A 19,695-nucleotide genomic window follows, 5' to 3' on the forward strand; every position below is an offset into this window, starting at 1 on the left:
CTACCACACCATTCTGTTGTGGTGTGTGTGGGCAAGTTGTTTGATGTATGATACCATTATCAGAAAAAATTGAATGGTTGTATTGGAGGAGCCAAGCTCTAAGGCATTATCACTCCTAACCTTTTGGACAAAAAGGTGAAACTGTGTCTTGACCATGGCTACAAACGCTTTAAATAAAGTAAAGGCATAGCTCTTGGAGTGCAAAAGATGTGTCCATGTAGCTCTGCTATAGTCATCAACTATTGTCAAAAAATATTTTGCATCCAGAGTAAGTTTGGGTGTGGTATGGTCCCCAAGTATCAACATGAATAAGTTGGAATAATGAGGTGTAACGGAAAGAACTATCTGGGAATGATAACCTAGGTTGTCTAGCTAAAGGACAAACAAGACAAATAAAGGACTGTTTAGCAGACAAATCATTAGAGATATAAGGTATATGCTTCATTTGAACAAATGGAACATGCCCCAATCTATGATGCTAAAGAACATCATTTTTATTCACATTATTTGGAACAGTACAAGAAGGTAAAGTAGAAACATGACATGAATTCTTAGTTTGCACATTTTGAACAGTACCATGTAAAGAAAATTCAGCATTCTGTACTTCATTAGTAAAAGAAGAAATAGAGTTATTAAGAGATAAGATTGTTGGAGAAGCAGAATGGTTGAGGTGAAATTTGTATAATCCTTGATCCATTCTACCAAGCCCCAGAAGCTTCTTCATAGAATGGGCCTGTAGAATTATGCAAGAAATAGAAGTGAATAGCACATAACAATTGAATTGTGCTATTACCTTGCTCACATAAATGAGATTGTAATGAAAGATGGAATGTACAAAACATTATGTAGAGTGAAAGATGATAACAAAGTAAGGGAACCTGTACAGGTTACCTTAACTTTATAAACATTAGGTAAAGAAACTAAGTAAGGAACATGAATAGGTGTAATATTAAAAAGGAGGTCCTTATTTGAAGTCATGTGGTCAGTTGCCCCTGAATCCACTATCCAAACCCTTCCAGCTACACTAGTCAATATGCTCACAGTAGAACTACCATTTAAACACACACGAAGAGAAGAAGTACTACCAGCAAAATTGGCAGATCCCATTAAAATAGGTTGGGACCCTGAGTCACCCAATGTAGATTGACTGAGCAATTGCATCAACTGGGAGTACTACTCTTTGGTGAGACCAGGGATCAAAGAGCTTTGATCAATAGGAGAATACATTGCAAAAGGTTCAGAAGTCTGCCCCCCACCACTTGCAGCAGTACCAAACTTCTTACCCTTTGTGAATTTGAAATTTGGTGGAAAGCCATGTAATTTGTAGCATTTCTCAATTGTATGACCAGGTTTCTTGCAATACTTGCAAGACAAAGTAGCATTAGATTTTTGGTTGCTTGAATCAAAGTTCACCTTTGTGTATATTGTTTTGTAGATGAGAGTTGAGAATGGAATCTATTAATGTTGGAATTTGCATTAAAAGTGGCTGATTCTGGATTAATTTGAGCATTGGGGACAATCTGTCTCTGTTTTTCATCTTGCAATAAAATGTTGTAGACTGTATCAAGGGATGGCAATGGTTGCATCATTAATATGTTGCTTATTATCCCCACATAAACCTCATTAAGACCCATGAGGAACTGGTGAACCCTGTCCTCTTCTTTCTCCATCTGGAGTCCCTCCTTAGCCGCACAAACACAAGAATTTGCATGGCTGGTACACATAACCCCCAATTTATCCCAGAGTTTTTTAAGTTTGTTGAAATAGGAAACTATGTCGAGAGTCCCTTGATAAGTAGATGCAAGTTCTCTCTTTATTTCAAACACCTTAGTTCCATTAATAGTCCCATATCTATTATTCAATTGTTTCCATATGCTTTCAGCAATTTTAGAATATTGTACACTTTTAGCTATATCTGGAGAAAGAGAACTTATTAACAAAGATATGACCATATTATTGCACCTATCCCACTGCTTGTACTGGGGAGAATCCACAGCAGGCTTGGTGCAAGACCCATCAATAAAACATATTTTGTTTCTAGCGGACAAAGATACAATCATACTCCTCCTCCAACCCCCAAAACTAGTCCCAGAAAAAAGGCACAGCAACTAAAGACACCCCCGGTACATCAGAAGGAAGGAGAAATAACGGACTTGAAGGTTCAAGAGTATAAGAAGAGGAGGAAAAACTTGAGTCTAGAGTGGAATTAACCATGTAACAGAATACAACAACAAAATTTCACAACAATGAATTCATGCAAGAGAACAAATAGAAATGATTGTACCACAGTTCTTCGCAACCTGAAGAAGAAAGGCCTTGAGAAACTTCAGCTTGAAAAGAGAATTTCAGTCTTAGCAAAGACCAACAAAACTCCGTTAATCACCAAAAACCTAGCTTTGACGAAGAGCATAAAACTCCGATAATCAGCAACAAATTCTGACCAAAATAGAATGACACAGTCGAGTAGGAGTTCCTTAACTCGTAAATTGAACAAAAAATCGACGAAAAATGTCACATTTTGAATCTCAGCAAAAATCGAAGCGATGAGGATATATCCGATGAACTTTGACGAGGGTAGCATCGGTCGATACAGAACGCCGAGGACTACCAGATTACCCGCTCTGATACCATGTTAGAATCAGAAATCATCATGAGAGTACAGATTTTCAATTAGGGTTCATGAGAAAGAGATAGGGGAAAAATGGTTTCTTTCTGCAGAGAAGAAATATTCTTGTTGTCTTTACAAAAATAAAAATCTGAAGGAAGACTCTAGAACGTTAATTAACCCCTATTTATATTGTGGGCATGTACAATGTAAGAAAAGGAAAAATGAAAACTGTTACAAAATAAATACGGGCTAGGCCCAATCGTTCCAGCTAGCCCAGTCGCCCAGTCCAATCATCAGGTAACTCCAACATTCACAAAGTAAAATATTGATAATCAATGTGAGCAAGGAGTAACATTTTTTGTTTAGTTCTGTGACTGATTTTGTGTCTATAAAAAAATAGATTTGCTCAATATCTATAAATTATGATTCAATTAACTCACTACACGCATGTAGTTTAATTTTCTCTTGCTGAATGAAATCATCGCTTATTGAATACCTTTCATCGCCACAAAATGCTCTTTCCCTCCCTATAAATTTTATATTTTCTCGTCGCTAATTATTCTAGTTCGAGTCATTTCCCGAAAAATTTAATTATGATTTTGTTGCTATTAAATATTGCGTATAGTACCTTTTAGAAATTCATACTGAAATTTGATCGTAGTTGGAGCTGATTTGAAGTGATCGAGATCGAAATTTTCAGCTGAAAATCGAAAAAGAACACAATTACCCAGCAGTATACTACTATGGTATACAATATGTTGTAGAAGTATATAGATATACTACAATAGTATACTGTTATAATATATAATATACTATAACGGCATATTCTAATAATCGAAGAAGAACATAGTTACCTAACAGTATACTGCTACAGTATACAATATACTATAGGAGTATATAGTTATACTGCAACAGTATACTATTATAGTATACAATATATTGTTATAGTATACTATAATAATATGCAATATACTGTAACAATATGCTGTAATAGTATACTTATTACCCGTAAATTCACTTGCCTTTTCCCTTTTAATTTGCTTTAAGCTTTTACCCTGCGTGAGGGAAAAATAAAAAATGCAAAAAAATATATTATAGTATGCTATATAATATAACGGTATACTCTTACAATTAGATCCTTTTAGAATTTTTTGAAATTTTTATTGACAAGTGATATTATTTCAGTTTAATAATTGAATTAAATTTTTTTTAACTCTTTGCATATAATTGTATACCCTGTTGGTATATCTATATATTATACTGGTATCATATGTTAGTTAATATATTTTGGTTTGTATTAGCTACATTTAATTGGCACACAATTTAATTTTTCTTTAGTAATAGTATAAAAAAGAATAATAAAAAATAGTTAAAACGGTAAATGAAATTAGATTATGAAGAGAAAAAGAATATAAAAAAATAAATTAAATAAAATTTAAAAAGGAAAAAGAAAAAATTAAGAAGAAAACAAGAAAAAAGGAAAGGGGAAAAGAAAAAAAAGAAAAAAAAGAAAAAGAAAAGAAGCATAGAAATTAAAAAGAATTGGTGAATAAAGAAAAAATTCCCCACAAAAACTACTATGGGTAGAAAATGTAATTAGTTTATGGATAGAAACATCATGGATCAAGATAGTGTGTTCCAATGGGCCCAACGACCCATCAATCTGAAGACACTTACAAGCAATTTTTTCACAGTGGCTAGTAGGATTTATTGTTTTCTTTTTTCTAGCTGATATACATAAATTATATATTGATTATATACGATTATACATATATTATACATTAGTTTTTACATATATTAAATATTCATCGGCTATTTTTAAATTAAGTGGTTCGGTAAGCTGCTATTAGGGTTAATTCTTCTTGCATTTCGCTAATTCTGTTGATATGATGTGATCTCCAGTGAGTATATTTCCTCGATTTTTTTTTTGTCTTAGAAAAGAATTTTGATGATTTTTAGTGCTTTTTGATTGGGTATTAAGGTAGGTAATTTGTACTAGTACTAATATAGTCTTTGTGGTTGATAACAATGTTTACCCTAAAACGAATGAAACGAAGTAGTAATAGCCAGGGGTGGCAAATGGACGGGTCGGGCTGAATTTGGGCGGGTCAAGATGGATTAGGTTAATAAATGAGTCATTGCCCAAACCAGCCCAAAATGTATTTGGATTAAGTGTACTCAGGCTAAGATGGGCTAAACAATGGGTCATAACCCAACCGCCCAAACTTGACCCATGTTTTAGAACCATGCTCATCTTGCATAAAAAAGCCTTTTACCTTAAAATGTGTAAGTCGAAAAATTTTTTGGGGTTGGGGTTAGGGTTGGGGGAACCTGCAGTTAAATAATATCTAGCAGAATAACAGTAATAGAAACAATTCAAAAGTAACGGGGAGGGTGCAGAAAAAAAAAACAGAAAATTGAAAATACAAAAAAAAAGTAAATTTTTTTGAGGGGAGAGGGGTTTTGCTGGGGGTGGGGTGGGGTGGGGGTGGTGCAGAAAAAATAGAAAATTAAAAATACAAAAAAAAATGTAAAAAAATTATTTTTTGAGGGGAGGGGGGGTGCAGCGTGGGTGGATGGTGCAGAAAAATAAAAGAACATAAAATTGAAAAAAAAAGTAAAATTGGGTTTTTAGGGGAGGGGGTTTTTGGGGGATGTATGGTGCAGAAAAACAAAACAACATAAAATTAAAAATACAAAAAAAAAAAAGTAAAATTGGGACAACTAAATAAATTTCTATATATGTTAAGTTGAGATACCTTTTGTTTTGGATGAGTTTCATGGGTTGTCTTTGTGCTGCTTAATGAGTCAGAATGGGTTATAAAATATAATGGATTAACTTGGGTTCAGCCTAAATTGACTCATGAGTTAAAATTATGTAACCCAACCCATTAATCTCTGGGCGAGTTGGACGGATTAGATGAGTTTGGGCTCAAATTACCACCCCTACTAGTAAATTAGTTGATTAGCACAAAGCTTACCCATCCATTTCTTGATATCAGATTACCAGTTTACTACTTATAAACTCTTTAATATCAGTTGCTCGCTGATTAGGGATAATTTCATCAAAGCAACTAAAAGACACTGAATCATTAAAAGAAATGCACTTCAAATGTCCTGAGTTGGATGGTCTTGGTACATGTTTAATATTGAACCCATTTATTAAACTATTGGAACGCATGCAAGACGGCTTAAGAGTATAAGCAATTCAGAATTTAAAGTACATTGATCTAGAATATATGTGAATTATAATAGTATATGGTTTTTTCTTTATAACATGCATATATATTGTTCGAGTGAAAAGTAGTATCATCGAAGCTGCTCGCCTATGCTAGAATGCGGCGTAAATTAAAAACATGCAAGAAACTGAAAGCCAACATCACATTTTGGAAAATCAGAATATAACAGGGGATAATAAGACGATCTTCCCTCCAGCTATTGTGATGCAATACCAATAATCAGTTTCGAAAATTTGTCTATAGAAAAATGCTGAGTAAAAGGAGAGAAGAAGAGGAGAGGAAAGAGAGGAGGGAATTGAGAAAAAAAAAGATCTTCTTCTGTGCTAAGGTAATTTCTACTCGTGCCATTTGTTCTCTTTCTCTTTCTTTCGAAAAATCCAGTAATTCATCAGTCAAAACCCAGCAAAAATACTTCAAAACAACCCTTTTTACACACCAAACAGTGGATCAATAGTCTGAGGTCGAGAACTCCGTTGGAGCTCTGTTCACTAGCTGCTTTGCTATTCTTCTTCGCTTATACTTGTTCGGCATTCGTCCGAGTTATTCTACCTGTTCTTGGAGACTTGTTTAATTGAAAAGATTTATTCTTTCCTCTGTTCTTTTTATCTTATTTCATGCGAGTCCGTGTGTTTATTTATTTGCATTTCATGTTTTAAAATAATATTTTGTGTATGGTTTGCAACTTCATTTTTATGTCTGTTTGAGTTAGGATTGAATAAGAATTTTCACTAGGGGGACTCAAAAAAGAAAAAGTAAAATAGCTAAAAGAGACCGTGGCTAGTGGGAATTAAACCAACAAACTCATAAAGATTTTGAACGCTTTGACCACTAAAATATGTTTTTGGGCTGTGTCAAAGGAATTCAAAATATAACATAAACGGATTTTGCCTTATAGTGTAATTCCGGCGAGAGGGTTCACACCGAACCCCCTTCCGCCCCATAAATCCGGCCCTGCCAATAATAATAAGAAGAAGCTTCATGGTAACAAATCAGTTACAGGAAGCAGAGGTAATTACATTATAATTACAATGCTAAAATCTCTGTATACCAGAAAACTCAGGATGTATAAATAGTGAAACTGAAAAGAAAACTTCTCTTATGAAACTGTGAACCATAAAACTAAATAAGGTGAATTTGATCACCTTAAATAGAACAAGGTTATCTTACAAGGTTTCTAGCAGGTTGTCCTGCTGATCTTCTGATTGATTCAATTCTCTGAAGCCTAATCTGCTCTCTAAATTTGGCTATAAATTCATCAGCTTTCTTGTCAACATCTGGTCCCTCATCACTAAATGTACTCTGAGTTATAACTTCTGTTTTCTCTGGATTTTCTTCAAAGTAATCTTCTTCACTTTCAGTCTCTGAATCTTCTTGATCAGTTTCAACAAGAAACTTTTCGACGTATTCTTTCTTCTCTTCATGTGGAAACTCCATAAATCCTGGTTTCGATCCAAAGTTGTAACTTTCGTGCATTAATCTATCAGTTGATGATCCTCTCTTGACACCAGAAGTTTCTTCAACTTCTTGTGTTATGAATTCTTCACCATATTCTTTTGCTCTTGCACTACCAATGAATGGCCTCAATTCTTTCCCTGAATATGCTTTCTTTGGTGGTTGGAATTTTTCATTGCTACTCGATTCCATTGGCACACTCCTAATGCTTCTCCTCAGTTCCTTCTCAGTAGAAACACTTTCATCTCTAGCACTAGAGCTTGATTTCATCAGAGGAGAATTCTTATAGAAGAAGTGTGGTGGTGGAGGTGGTGGAGGGGGAGGAGGAGACGATTTGCGAAAGCTTTTCTTTCTCACTACTTCTTCAACAATCTTGGCTTGTGATTCTGATGAAAAGGAAAGTGTAGGGGACAATTTTCTTGACGATGAAAAGGATTGTGAAGGAGAAAGATTTTTTGGTGAAGAGGAATTTGAGTTATTAGGCCTAGGTAATCTAAAAGATTGAGACCTTAAAGAAAATGGTTCAATCTTGTTAAATCCAGGATCCTCTTTTGAAGGAGATAGAGATTTAAGGGGATTATTATTATTATTTTCATCTTGTTTCATCTCCATATTTCTTGCTGATCTTGATCTCCAAGGAATTGGCGATGGACGGACAACATTTTCCTCTTTATTCTCCACCATTTTCTTAGGACTTGACACGACAAAATCCCCATTTCTTGGTTTGTTTACATTGCTAGAGAAGCCCTTTAAACCAATATTAACCTTTTCATTAGTTTCTTCCACCATATCAGAATCAAGAACACGAGATTTTAAGCTTCGAATTGGTAAAAACAAAGGCTTTTCACCAATTCTTGAACTAACAGCTCTATGTTCATTAAGACCATGACTTTCTTTAGCAATTACTACTACTGGATTATTACCTCTATGATACTGATTATTCCAAGTTTGAACCTTGTTTTCGTCATGACTTTCGGTTTCATCATCAAAAACAGATGAAACCTGAAGTAATCCAGATACATATGATTGAGCATTATCAAATTTAGAGCTATTTTCCTTCTCTCTTTCATTACTTTTTTTGCTAAATAAGCCATATGAAACAGCTATACCAACAAATATAAGCTGAAGAACTTCCCAACTTCTTGTTTGCAGAGTTTGGTTAATGAATTCAGGAGCTTCTGAAGTGAAAAGTGGAAGTACAACTAGAAAAAACACAAGAAGGGAAGATTTGAAAAGAAAATGATTATAAAACTTACTAGGTTTTGCATGGTTTGCATGAACTTCAGAGTCTAGTTTCTTTTGTTTTTTTGAAGTTTGAGGAGCTGTATTATCTCCCATTGAAGAATAGAGAGGAAGATTGGTGTTTTTTTTGGATCTTGTTTTATGTTGCAGAATGTGAAAAGAAGATAGATGGATGACAGAAATCTTAGTGCTAAGGAAAAGTATAGAAAAGGAGAGAGTGATGAAGAAAGTTTTTGGAAGGAGTGACCTGATTTCAAGCTATGCTTTATTTCTTTTTTCTTTAACTATTTCATTCTTTTGACAATCTTATCCTTGTATGATAGGAAATACTCTTCTGGAATAATCTTTTCATAGAATACTCGGGCGAATATAGTATGCTGGTGACGGATTTAATTGAACTCGTAACTTTTGATGCAGAGTAAAAATATATGTGTAAAAATTTATTAAAATTACAAAAATAATAAATAAGAACACATAAATTTAAAAATATAATTAATGGGTTTAATATTAAAAATATTAAGAATTTAACCCATAAAATTCAAATCATCAATCTATGTTTGAATACTCGTTGTTCTTGATACGTGGGAGAGGTTTTTGAGGAAGTATAAGAGAGCCCTGTAGGGTAAATCTTGAAGTTTCTCATAATTCCATTAAGAAATGTAGTGTAGCATATTTTGTGTCAATATGTTATGCCCTTCTAATAAAGGATAAAGAAATAGAGCTTAACTTCTACATAATATTGTATTAAGGATTTTTTTTTAATGAAAGAGGGCCTTGGAACAATGCTAAAGTTTTCTCTTTGTAGCCTGTAGGTCACGATTCGAACCGTGGAAGCAGCCACTAATATTTACATTAGGGTAGATTGTCAATAACACATGCTGCCCTTCCTGGGACCCTTTGTGAATCAGGATGCTTTGAGAAACTGAACCGAAAAGATTAATGATTTTTCATCTAAAATATAAACACCAACTTATAATATAAGTAATAGTCTTATGAAATTAGTGACATAAAAATAAGTATATTATCTACTATAACAAATTAAAATACATTAATAATATAAACATTTTTGTGTATACAATCAAACTTTTCTATAACAGGCTCGTTTGTTCCAAATATTTTTGGACGTTATAGCGAAGTGTTGTTATAGAAAACATATATTATAACATAACATGAAAATTAATTCCGAAAAAATTTGATTTTTATAATAAAGTATTGTTATTTAGGGATACTGTTATAATTAGGTATCACTTTATAAGTTAAATCCTAAGAATAAGGTTTAGAGCCCTTTTTTTTGGTTGGAGAAGGGCATTTTAGGATAGAGGAGAATGAGGGGAGCAAAGAGGTTGCGTGGGGAATGGTTAGGATTCTTTCTTTTGGAGTGCGTACGCTAGCTTTGTGTGTGGGATGATCAGTTCAAACATCTTTGCTTTATTTTTGCAACTTTAATTTTGAAGGCTATGCTTTTCTTTCTCTTGTCTACCCTTCCCCACCTTCATCCAATGTACTTTGTTTGGAGTTGATGCTAGATGCTCTTTAGGACCACCTAGTGACAAACTTGTAATTAATTTATTCTTTAAAGTGTGTGATTATCATTAAAAAAAATATTTGAAAACAAAAAGAGAAGAGATATGTTGCCCCACCAAGAAAATATGTCTTAAGCCCTTGGTCATAGTATTAATTCTTTTCATCTGTTTAAACTTTAGTAGGGTCGATTTGTTCTGTACTTGTGCTGTTGGAAGGTGCTAGTTGACGTTGCGCCTGTTGGTCAAACATCACTATTATCTTTTGAAGCTGCCATTAATGATTGTATTAGGGCAGGTTGCCTACGTCATATTCCTTTGAGTGCGATCTTTCCTCGAATTTTGCATAAATACGGAATGTTTTGTGCATCTGACTGCCTTTTTTTTAAATTATAGTATTATGAGTTTTGGACTTAATGTTCCTTCTAGGATTTTAATATTAGTTGCTTGATTATAGTATCATGAGCTTGTGCAATATTCTAAGTTTGATGCATGCTGACCCTTCCTTAATGTGTATGCAAGGTATTTCTGTCTTCTGGATCACACTATTACCTACTATCTTAGCTAAGTTTGTTTCGTAAAAAGTTTTGATGCAATGCTGCCAGGTCATCGCAGCTGGATAATTCTAGATATATAATGGAAGAAGGAATATAATCCCCAAAACAAAAACAAAAAAAGGATTTGAGTTCCAAGATTCCCTTTCGTCAGTATGAGCATTTGGCTTGTATTGTACGTGCTTTCAAGAACAGGTAGTATGAGTTTCTAGAGTTTCAGTATATAAATTAATGAGTTTTAAGTTTTATGTACTGACGGTATAATGATCAAATCACTTTGTAGTAAGTTGATAAGTTATACTTCCTCCGCTTCAATTTATGTGAACCTATTTTTGTTTTGATCAGTGCCAAAAAGAATGACCCCTTTCTTTATTTGGAAACAATTTACCTTTATGCAATGATTTATAGCCACACAAAATACATGTGCCTTATTTTACACCACAAATTCAAAAGTCTTCTCTCTTTTCTTAAACTCCGTGTCCAGTCAAATGGATTCACATAAATTGAAACGGAGGGAGTATGTCTTTTTGTATTTTGATGATCTAATAAACTTTATATGAGAATCAGAAAATGAACTTGTTTACACATCCTCAAAAGTGTTCAAGAACGACAAGTTACATTGTCTGACACAAATTCCAACATGTTCAGCCAAAGAAGTGCAAAGGGAATAGATGGCTATTAGTTTCTCCGGTAACAGTACAAATCAACTCTCTGTAAAGTCGCTGCACTGTTTCTCCGCACACGTAACAATGCAACAGTCACTTTATACTTGATGCAAGGGAACACACACACTTGCATAATCCTAAATCATCAATTCTCTTTCTCAAGTGTGTTGCCGACTTTCAAGTGACTCCAAGGCTTGAAGAGCAAAGCAACAACATAACGAAGGACCAAATCATATCACTGAGTTTATCATATGCCTTTAGTGTTGTTGTATCTTGTTAATGTTATTTATTTGTAATTCCTACTCAGCTTACTTAGAAGCATTCTATAGGAGATCGTTTGTAAACTCATAAATCTTATGTTTGTGTTTTGGCCAGAGTTAATCAAAGTGTGAGCTTTGTAATAGAGTCATTACAAATAGGCTTTGCAATAGAGTTATTATAAGTAGGTGATGAATTAAGAGGTTAATTCCTAGATTACAATAAGTTGTAATCTAAAGTTTGCTCAGTTAGTGAAGTTGAAATCCTATGAGTGTAGGTCGTGCTTTTTAGTCCCGCGAGCTGAGAGTTTTCCACGTAAAATTCTGATGTGTCATTTACTTACCGTTGTGTATATGTGTTTTGTGGGATCTAGTTCTCTATACAGTTTGGTGGACTATCAGTTACTATTGTAAGTGAAAATATATTTATTTAATATGTATTGATTGTGATTTAGAGCGAATGACAAATAACTTCCTAGAACAGATTAGAAAGTGTTGATGATGCAATTTTTTTTTTTGGGTGCAAAATGTTGAACTTATCCACAATGGAAGCTAAGATTTGGTGCTATCACTTTTGATGTGTGCCTATTTTGCGTCTGATTTCAGAGAACGCACTTTCCGCACAAGCTGATCGGACTATGATAGCATTTATAGTATTAATTCTGAGAAAAAAGAGGGGAAAGGAAATTGTTTATGACTTTACCAGAAAATTGTTTATGACCTTTGTCTATGAAAAATTCTTTGGATAACTTTTTAAATTGATAAATTAATATAGTGTTGTACGTTAGTATCCAATTGACAATAATAGTTGATATAACTTCCCATTGTTGGACTTGGGAGTTTTAGACTCAAGGCGATTAGTTGGGGTGAAAAATAACTTCTTTTTACTAAATCATGCGAAGCTACGAGTAGTTTATCGGACAAATTGAGTTACTGTGACAATACGTTTCAACCATGAGAACCAATTAGTTTTTAGATTGGAGCCAACCACCTCATATACGAATATATTGTTCTTGCTTTAGCTATCATATAGTGGTGTAATAGCAATACAAAATAGTAAGTATAAGTTTTTTTTTTTTAAAAATAAAACTAAAACTATGCCTTACTTCAAGCTGTCAATTTTTTGTAATGAGAAAACAATCTTCCTTTTTTTAAGGCTTTGGTGATTCTTCATAGGGTAAGGGAGAAATCAAAAGGTAGTAAAAAGCTAAGACGGAGAATCTTTCTCTGATCAAAGGCTGTGGCCGAAAGTTAAAAATTCAAAATATGTCATTGACAACATGTAATGGATCGGATTCTCGGAATAAAAACTTAGGACCGGTTTGGCCATGGGTTTTGCCAAAATAAATTTGGAATTTATTTGGCAAATTCATGTTTGGCCATAAAATTTGCCCACAAAATCCCAAACCTCAAATCCAAAATCACCCCAAATGTGATTTTGGGCCAAAATCCCAAAACTTGGGAATTATATTATGTCCAAACATATTTTCATCTTCAAACCAAACTTCACCCAAATCAAAATTTTCAAAACAAATTTGGGAATCTATGGTCAAACGCTAGCTTATTTTCAACTACTAGGAAAGTTGCAATACCAACTACCGCAGCCAGTTTCATCTTCATTGTGTGTAACTGAAGCACAGGCAAGGGCGGATCCAGTGCATTAGTTACTGGTTCCTGTGAACCCAGTAACTTTGGTCTAGATTCTTTATTTATATTGAAAATTTCATTAAATGTATAATAGTATTTAGCTTGGAACCCAGTCCGTTAATCCAGTTATTATTGTATATTAACTTGAGATTTTTGTACTAACCCATAAACTTAAAATCCTGAATCCGTCACTGCACTGGCGGAGTCAAAATTTAAATCTTATTAGTTGAGAATTCTCACTTGCAAGTTAATGAGTTCTAAATTAAGGATGAGACATATTAAATAAATTTTTTAAAATAAATATAAAATTTAAATTAAATTACTGAATTGGCCGAACCCATACCGTTATCTCTAACTCCAACCCTAAGCTGAAGACCTTAGGATAACAAATTATATATATATATATATATATATATATATATATATATATATATATATATATATATATATATTGGAAATTATTATTATTTCGGGCTTGATAGAAAAGGCACGACTGTAGAGTGTAGACGATAAACAACTAAACAAATAAAAACAATCTCAGTCTTCTTACAATTACAACCCATGACCTATCTACTGCTGTAACAACTGTCTAAACCTACTTAGCTCCCTTCCACCAAAGAACACAAACTCACAAAATCTAGTTCTTTTCATTTTCCTATCACCGTAGAGTACTCACGACTTAAAAATTCTGAATCTAACGCTGTTCATATTGTAACGACTTCCCCTGTCTAGATACGAAATCAATTTGTAAAATATATAAGAGAATTATGGCTAGAAAGGAAGGTAGTATTTTTTTTTTTTAAAATCTTCATAAGCTACAGGTTTCATCCACTTACATTTTCGAAGTTTGATGTATTCGTATAATATCTATTTTCAAGGTTCCCAATGCTTGTAGTCATCTAGCATAAAGTTATTACTCCTATCATGTATTTTTCTCAATATATTATAATCATATAGATGATCAACGCAGTTAGTAACATTAATCAACGTTCAGTTATTTAAATTCAAAAGTTAAATTTTTGATTAGATAACTCTTATCTGGTGGTAACATTAATATTTATCAAAAGAATTATAAACCAAAGAGACTTAAAATACGTTAAAAGAATTAGGGCAGGCTACACATTTGGCATTTCATTACAAAATATTATAAAATATATATTATAAAGATGGATTAGGCTACGTTCTGGTCACAAGTCCAAATTCCCTCTAGCTCGTAACCAAAGAAAGGAATCGGACAGTAAAAATTGCATAGAATATTAAAAAGACGATTTTGCCCTTCTTTAATAAAAGACTATTGACAAAGTACTGCAGGACAAAAATTTAAGCATGTTTAGGCTGAAGTTTTAGCAAATGAACTAAAAAACTTCAGCTTGTTTAGATTGAAGCTTCGGATAAAACTCAGGACAAAACTGTAAACTACGTTACAAACCTTCAGCATGTTTTGGTATGAAGTTTTAGCAAATAAACTAAATAACTTCAGCATACATCAGCAAAAACTCTTTAGAAAATTACATACTGCAAGACAAAAACTTAAGCATTTTTAGTCTTAAGTTTTAGCAAATGAACTAAAACTTAAAATGTTTTGTTTGAAGTTTTAACAAATGAACTAAATAACTTCAGCATGTGTTTGGTATAAAGTTTTAGCAAATGAACTAAATAACTTCAGCATGCATTAGTAAAAACTCATTAGAAAATTACATACGGCAAGGCAAAAACTTAAGCATGTTTAGTATGAAGTTTTAGCAAATGAACTAAAAAACTTAATCATGTTTAGTCTGAAGTTTTAGCAAATGAACTTAAAAACTTATGCATGTTTAGACTGAAGTTTTAGCAAATGAACTAAAAAAACTTAAGCATGTATAGTCTGAAGTTTTAGAAAATGAACTAAATAACTTCAGCATGTTTAGACTGAAGTTTCGGATAAAATTCATGACAAAACTGTAGACGGCATGATATATAACTTCAACATGCATTAGCATGAAGTTTTAGCTTCAATATGAAACAACTTCATGCTACATTAATATGAAGTTTTAGCTTCAACGTGAAACAACTTCATGCAAGTGTGATTCTGAAGATGAATCTGGATAAGTTTCTAATTTTTTGAAAGCTGGTGAGAGGAGAGGATGAGATCTTTTTTCACGAATGATGTTGCAGATCACGCGATTAATGTGTGATGCAAGATTTATATCTTTTGTTATAGGTGTAATTTTCATATTATTATGATTTTTTGTCAGCTGATTATCAAATCAATAATTTTTAAAAATAGGGTACAGATTAAAAGGTGGCACAAATATAGGGTACGACTGCAAATCCCCGTAAAGGACATCAATTGAATTCTGATTTACTTGGGCCCCTTCCCCAGGCCCAGATTTATCTTCTTCGGCCAAGTCCATTAATCTGACTACGTCTCCCCCTCTCTTCCCCAGTGCGGCCTGCTGCTCCGGCGAACTTCTCCGGCGAGTCATCACTGCCTCTTTCTCCTGTGAAAATTTAAGTTATAGGTTCCCCTCTTTGTTTCTCCTGCTGCTTTTCGAAAACCCTAATTTCTCTTCTTCTTTTTTGTTAAGTAATTTTTATATTTTTGACTTTTAAATGCTTTATATTCTTTGAGCAATCAGGAAGATTTGATTTTTTTTCAAGTTGTGAATTTTTGCATTCATATTTGCTTCCTGTTATAGCTCCAAATTTTGAAATGGTGTTCTAGTCTGCTTCTTGACTCTTGAGTATGAGTAAAAATATAAAACGCTCAAAGATGAGATTTTTGTTATTTCATTTTGCTCTGCGAATTTTCAGCTCATTGATATCACAGTCTCCGAATTGACCAGATATTTCAAATTATGCAAGCAGCTGATTTCTATTTCTTATGAAAAAATTATGCTTCCTCCATCAATCTCTCGCCATTTCTTGAAAACTAATTCAGCCAACACGCCAATTTTCTTACTCCATAAGGTTCTTTTATTCACCACTTGTTCATCATCAGCTGGAGAATTCTTGAGTCATTTGTTGAAAAATAAAAATGGGTCTGGTCTGGAGAAGACTCTGAACACAGTTAAGGCTAAACTAGATGCTAAATGTGTTAATGAAGTATTAGAGAAATGTGCCGTTGATGATCCTCAAACGGGTCTCAGATTCTTCATTTGGGCTGGACTTCATCCCAGCTATAGACACAGCAGTTACATGTTTAGTAGAGCGTATAAACTGCTCGGATTTGAGCGTGAACCACGAATTATTCAAGATGTCATTGAGGCTTATAGGTTGCAGAATAATTATGTTCCAAGTGCTAAGATGTTCAAGGTTATTTTGAATTTGTGTAGAGAGGGAAAAGATGCTAACTTGGGCTTGTGGGTGTTGAGAAAAATGAAAGAGTCCAATTGTAGGCCGGATACAACGGTGTATAACGTAGTTATTAGATTGTTATGTGAGAAAGGTGATATGGACGAGGCAATGGGTTTGATGAGAGAGATGGACTTGATTGATCTTCATCCTGATATGATCACTTATGTTGTGATGATTAAGGGGTTGTCTGAGTTGGGTCGGTTGGAAGAAGCTTGTGGATTAACCAAAGCTATGACGGGGAATGGATGCGTGCCAAATACGGTGACCTATTCAGCTCTTCTTGATGGGATTTGTAGGTTCGGGAGTTTGGAGAGGGCACTTGAGTTATTGAGAGAAATGGAAAAAGATGGTGGGCAGTGTAAGCCCAACGTCGTTACTTATACTACTGTGGTTCAAAATTTTGTTGAGAAAGATCAGTCGATAGAGGCATTAAGTATTTTGGACCAAATGAGGGATTTTGGTTGTAAACCAAATAGGGTACTTATCTGTACTTTGATTCAGGGTCTATGCAAAGATGGGCATGTGGAGGAAGCTCGTAAAGTCATTATCAGAGTAGCTGAAAGTGGTCTTCCATATGATTCTTGTTACAGTTTTCTAGTTTTATCACTGTTTCGGATTGGAAAACTCAAGGAGGCAGAAATGTGTTTTAGGAGAATGTTGGCTGGTGGCCTAAAGCCTGATGGTTTGACCTCAAGCACAATAATGAGATGGCTTTGTCAGCAGAGAAGGATACTTGATGGATATCACTTGATTGACGCGATTGAGCAGTCTGCAGGCGTATCTTCTATAGGATTCTGATATTTATTCTATACTTATGGCTGGACTATGTGAGGAAAATCATCTTGTTGAAGCTGCAAAGCTTGCTAGTCTAATGGTAGGGAAAGGAATTCAGCTTAAAGGTCCTTGTACTAAGAATGTAATTGAATATCTTAGACGTTGTGGCAAAGAAGATTTAGCTTCAAGCATTGGTAGTATTAAGTGCTGATGAATGACCAAGATTGCTTTAATATCGTGATCCTACTTGTGCCTCAGCATTGTCAACAAATAGTCACCTCACCGTGGAGATTGACCCTCGATTGTATTCCATATTCCACCTAATTGAATTCTTCTCCAGTTTTGTGCAATAAAAAAATAGTTGGGCTTCTAGTCAGGTTGGATTGATAACTCTTTCCAGATTTCAACTTACATCTCATTTATTGATTTTGCACTCTGATTTGTGTATTGTCGGCCGATAGTCTTATCCAGCATGAGATGGAAAGAGCAGGTGAAGTGCTCCTTTGAATATTCAAGTTGAGGTAACACTGATTGGTGTTTTATTTTATAGCTAATAACATGGAATAAGAATACATGGATTAAAGCAAATACTAAATTTTATATCATGATTATTCTATCTAATACATAAAACCGAATGAGCCCTGCGTGAAGAAATTTCCAAGACTTCAGACATACAGTAAGTCTATAAGATGTGCAAAGCAAGTGGTCCTATTTATTTTTATCTTCTAGGATGTGCTCCCGTTATTATACCTGACAATTATCCCTCTATTTTTTGAGGTTTTCCATCATAGGAAAAGGACATTCCAAGTTCAATGAGTATACTCCTTTTCTCTGAGGAAAAGTACCTTGAGATGCAACAGAGGGTCAAACCGGTACATAAGAATTTCATTTGGTATCTGAGCTGTCAAGTATGATTTGTTTCATATGATTTTCACTCTCTTTGGAACAATAGAGTTTTTAGTATGAACTATCTGAATGAGAAGTATTGAATTATAGTTGTAGCACATGTAAAATATAGAGAAAAAAGGTCATTGATCCTCTGGAGCTGGTTCTTCCCATCGCTGAATACTTCTCTGCTGCCTGTTTTAGTGATGATACTTTTTGCCAAACAGAGCAAAGTAAAAGTCTTATCACTCAAGACAGCCAAAAGAATACAGTCCGACCTTGAATTTGAAGGCGTGTAATTCATGCACCAGTGCTTGAAGGAAAATATTTAAAGCAGGGGTGTGAGAGTCTAAAAGTAGAGAACAAGTAGATAGTATTTAACAGTTTGCAGGAAATATTCGTTCATTTTGCTTCACTTTCATTTTTTGTTCGATGACCAGCAGATTGGTGTCCAAAAGATGTCTGAAGACTTCTGTGGTTTTCAATCATGTCAATGTGGCACCATGGAACTATTTGTAGCCCAGTTAAAAAAAATCCAAATACATGCGGCTACTTGAATAGATCAATGCATGTTAGTAGCGAATAATGATGTTAAATTCGATCTTCTCTGATGTGGGAAATTAAAATTTGAGCTAGGCTGATTATTATGACTTCATTTCAAGTTAACATGTCCATAACTCCTACTCGGATTTGCATGCATTTATCTCTCAGTTGCTAAAAAGAGCAGCAGTAGAAAGAGCATAAGGGTAAGAAACAAGACCGTTTGCTTTGCACTTCTTATGGACCATATTAGGAGGATTGCATTATTCGGTGTTATCCTGTTAAGAGAACTGGTTCCAGCCTTTGAAAGGATATTATTGCGTATTTCACCTGGACAAGTGCTTGGTGCGTCCATTTTTTGTGAATAGAAATTACTCAAGTTGTTAATAGACGTGCATGGCATGCAACCAATTACTCATACAAGGTATATAATGTGTTCTTGATGTTTGTTTATTGATGCTAATTAATAACTGCTCTTTCTGGATTAGAAGCGATACTGTCTGGAATGGATCAAATGCACTCCTTTTAAGTGCCCTCTACTCTCCAGTCGGACGTTTTGGAGTTTCCACCTGTGAAGTGAGCACTAGAAAATGGACTTCGAAATGACTCCTGAAAGTTTTATCTTTCAGATACATAAAATTTTGTTTCTGGATTTGTGCGAATGTTAGAAGGCCCTTTTTCTTTGGTATTCTGATGCTATTTTCTTCTTCTACTTGAAACTTCACTTTATTGTTGTGATCAGACATGCGCTGTTTTGTTTCCCTTCTTGCACAGATAGAAGCAGAAACTGTTACAAGACATTGTCGTAATAGTAAACTTGTTCAATTTGATAGAGATAATTGCATAAAGTTTTCAGAAATAAAACGAAGAATGATCAACATTGTGATCATGCCTGAAGCTAAGGTAAAGGGGTCTGGGGACAGCCAGGCTAATATCAGTTTTCGAAGATACTTAAATGATCAGGAAGTTGATAGAT

The 19,695-nt window shown here is 34.2% G+C and overlaps 2 protein-coding genes and 1 pseudogene across 2 annotated transcripts; 1 reads left to right on the forward strand and 2 right to left on the reverse strand.

Annotated features, from left to right (window-relative positions):
• Positions 1-1,173: 1,173 nt before the first annotated feature.
• Positions 1,174-1,952, reverse strand: LOC142162211 (uncharacterized). The gene is made up of 2 exons (XM_075218534.1): positions 1,620-1,952; positions 1,174-1,455 (listed from the first exon to the last, which is right to left on the reverse strand). Exons 1-2 carry the CDS (start codon positions 1,950-1,952, stop codon positions 1,174-1,176), a joined length of 615 nt encoding a protein of 204 aa, XP_075074635.1.
• Positions 1,953-6,822: 4,870 nt separating this feature from the next.
• On the reverse strand, positions 6,823-8,822 carry LOC142178239 (uncharacterized). Its single transcript, XM_075247579.1, has one exon. It carries the CDS (start codon positions 8,635-8,637, stop codon positions 7,006-7,008), a length of 1,632 nt encoding a protein of 543 aa, XP_075103680.1. The 5' UTR covers positions 8,638-8,822; the 3' UTR covers positions 6,823-7,005.
• Positions 8,823-15,554: 6,732 nt separating this feature from the next.
• LOC107802885 (pentatricopeptide repeat-containing protein At5g47360-like) lies at positions 15,555-17,728 on the forward strand (annotated as a pseudogene).
• Positions 17,729-19,695: the final 1,967 nt, after the last annotated feature.

Source organism: Nicotiana tabacum, chromosome 1, assembly GCF_000715075.1.
Source record: "Nicotiana tabacum cultivar K326 chromosome 1, ASM71507v2, whole genome shotgun sequence".
NCBI classification, from domain to species: domain Eukaryota; kingdom Viridiplantae; phylum Streptophyta; class Magnoliopsida; order Solanales; family Solanaceae; genus Nicotiana; species Nicotiana tabacum.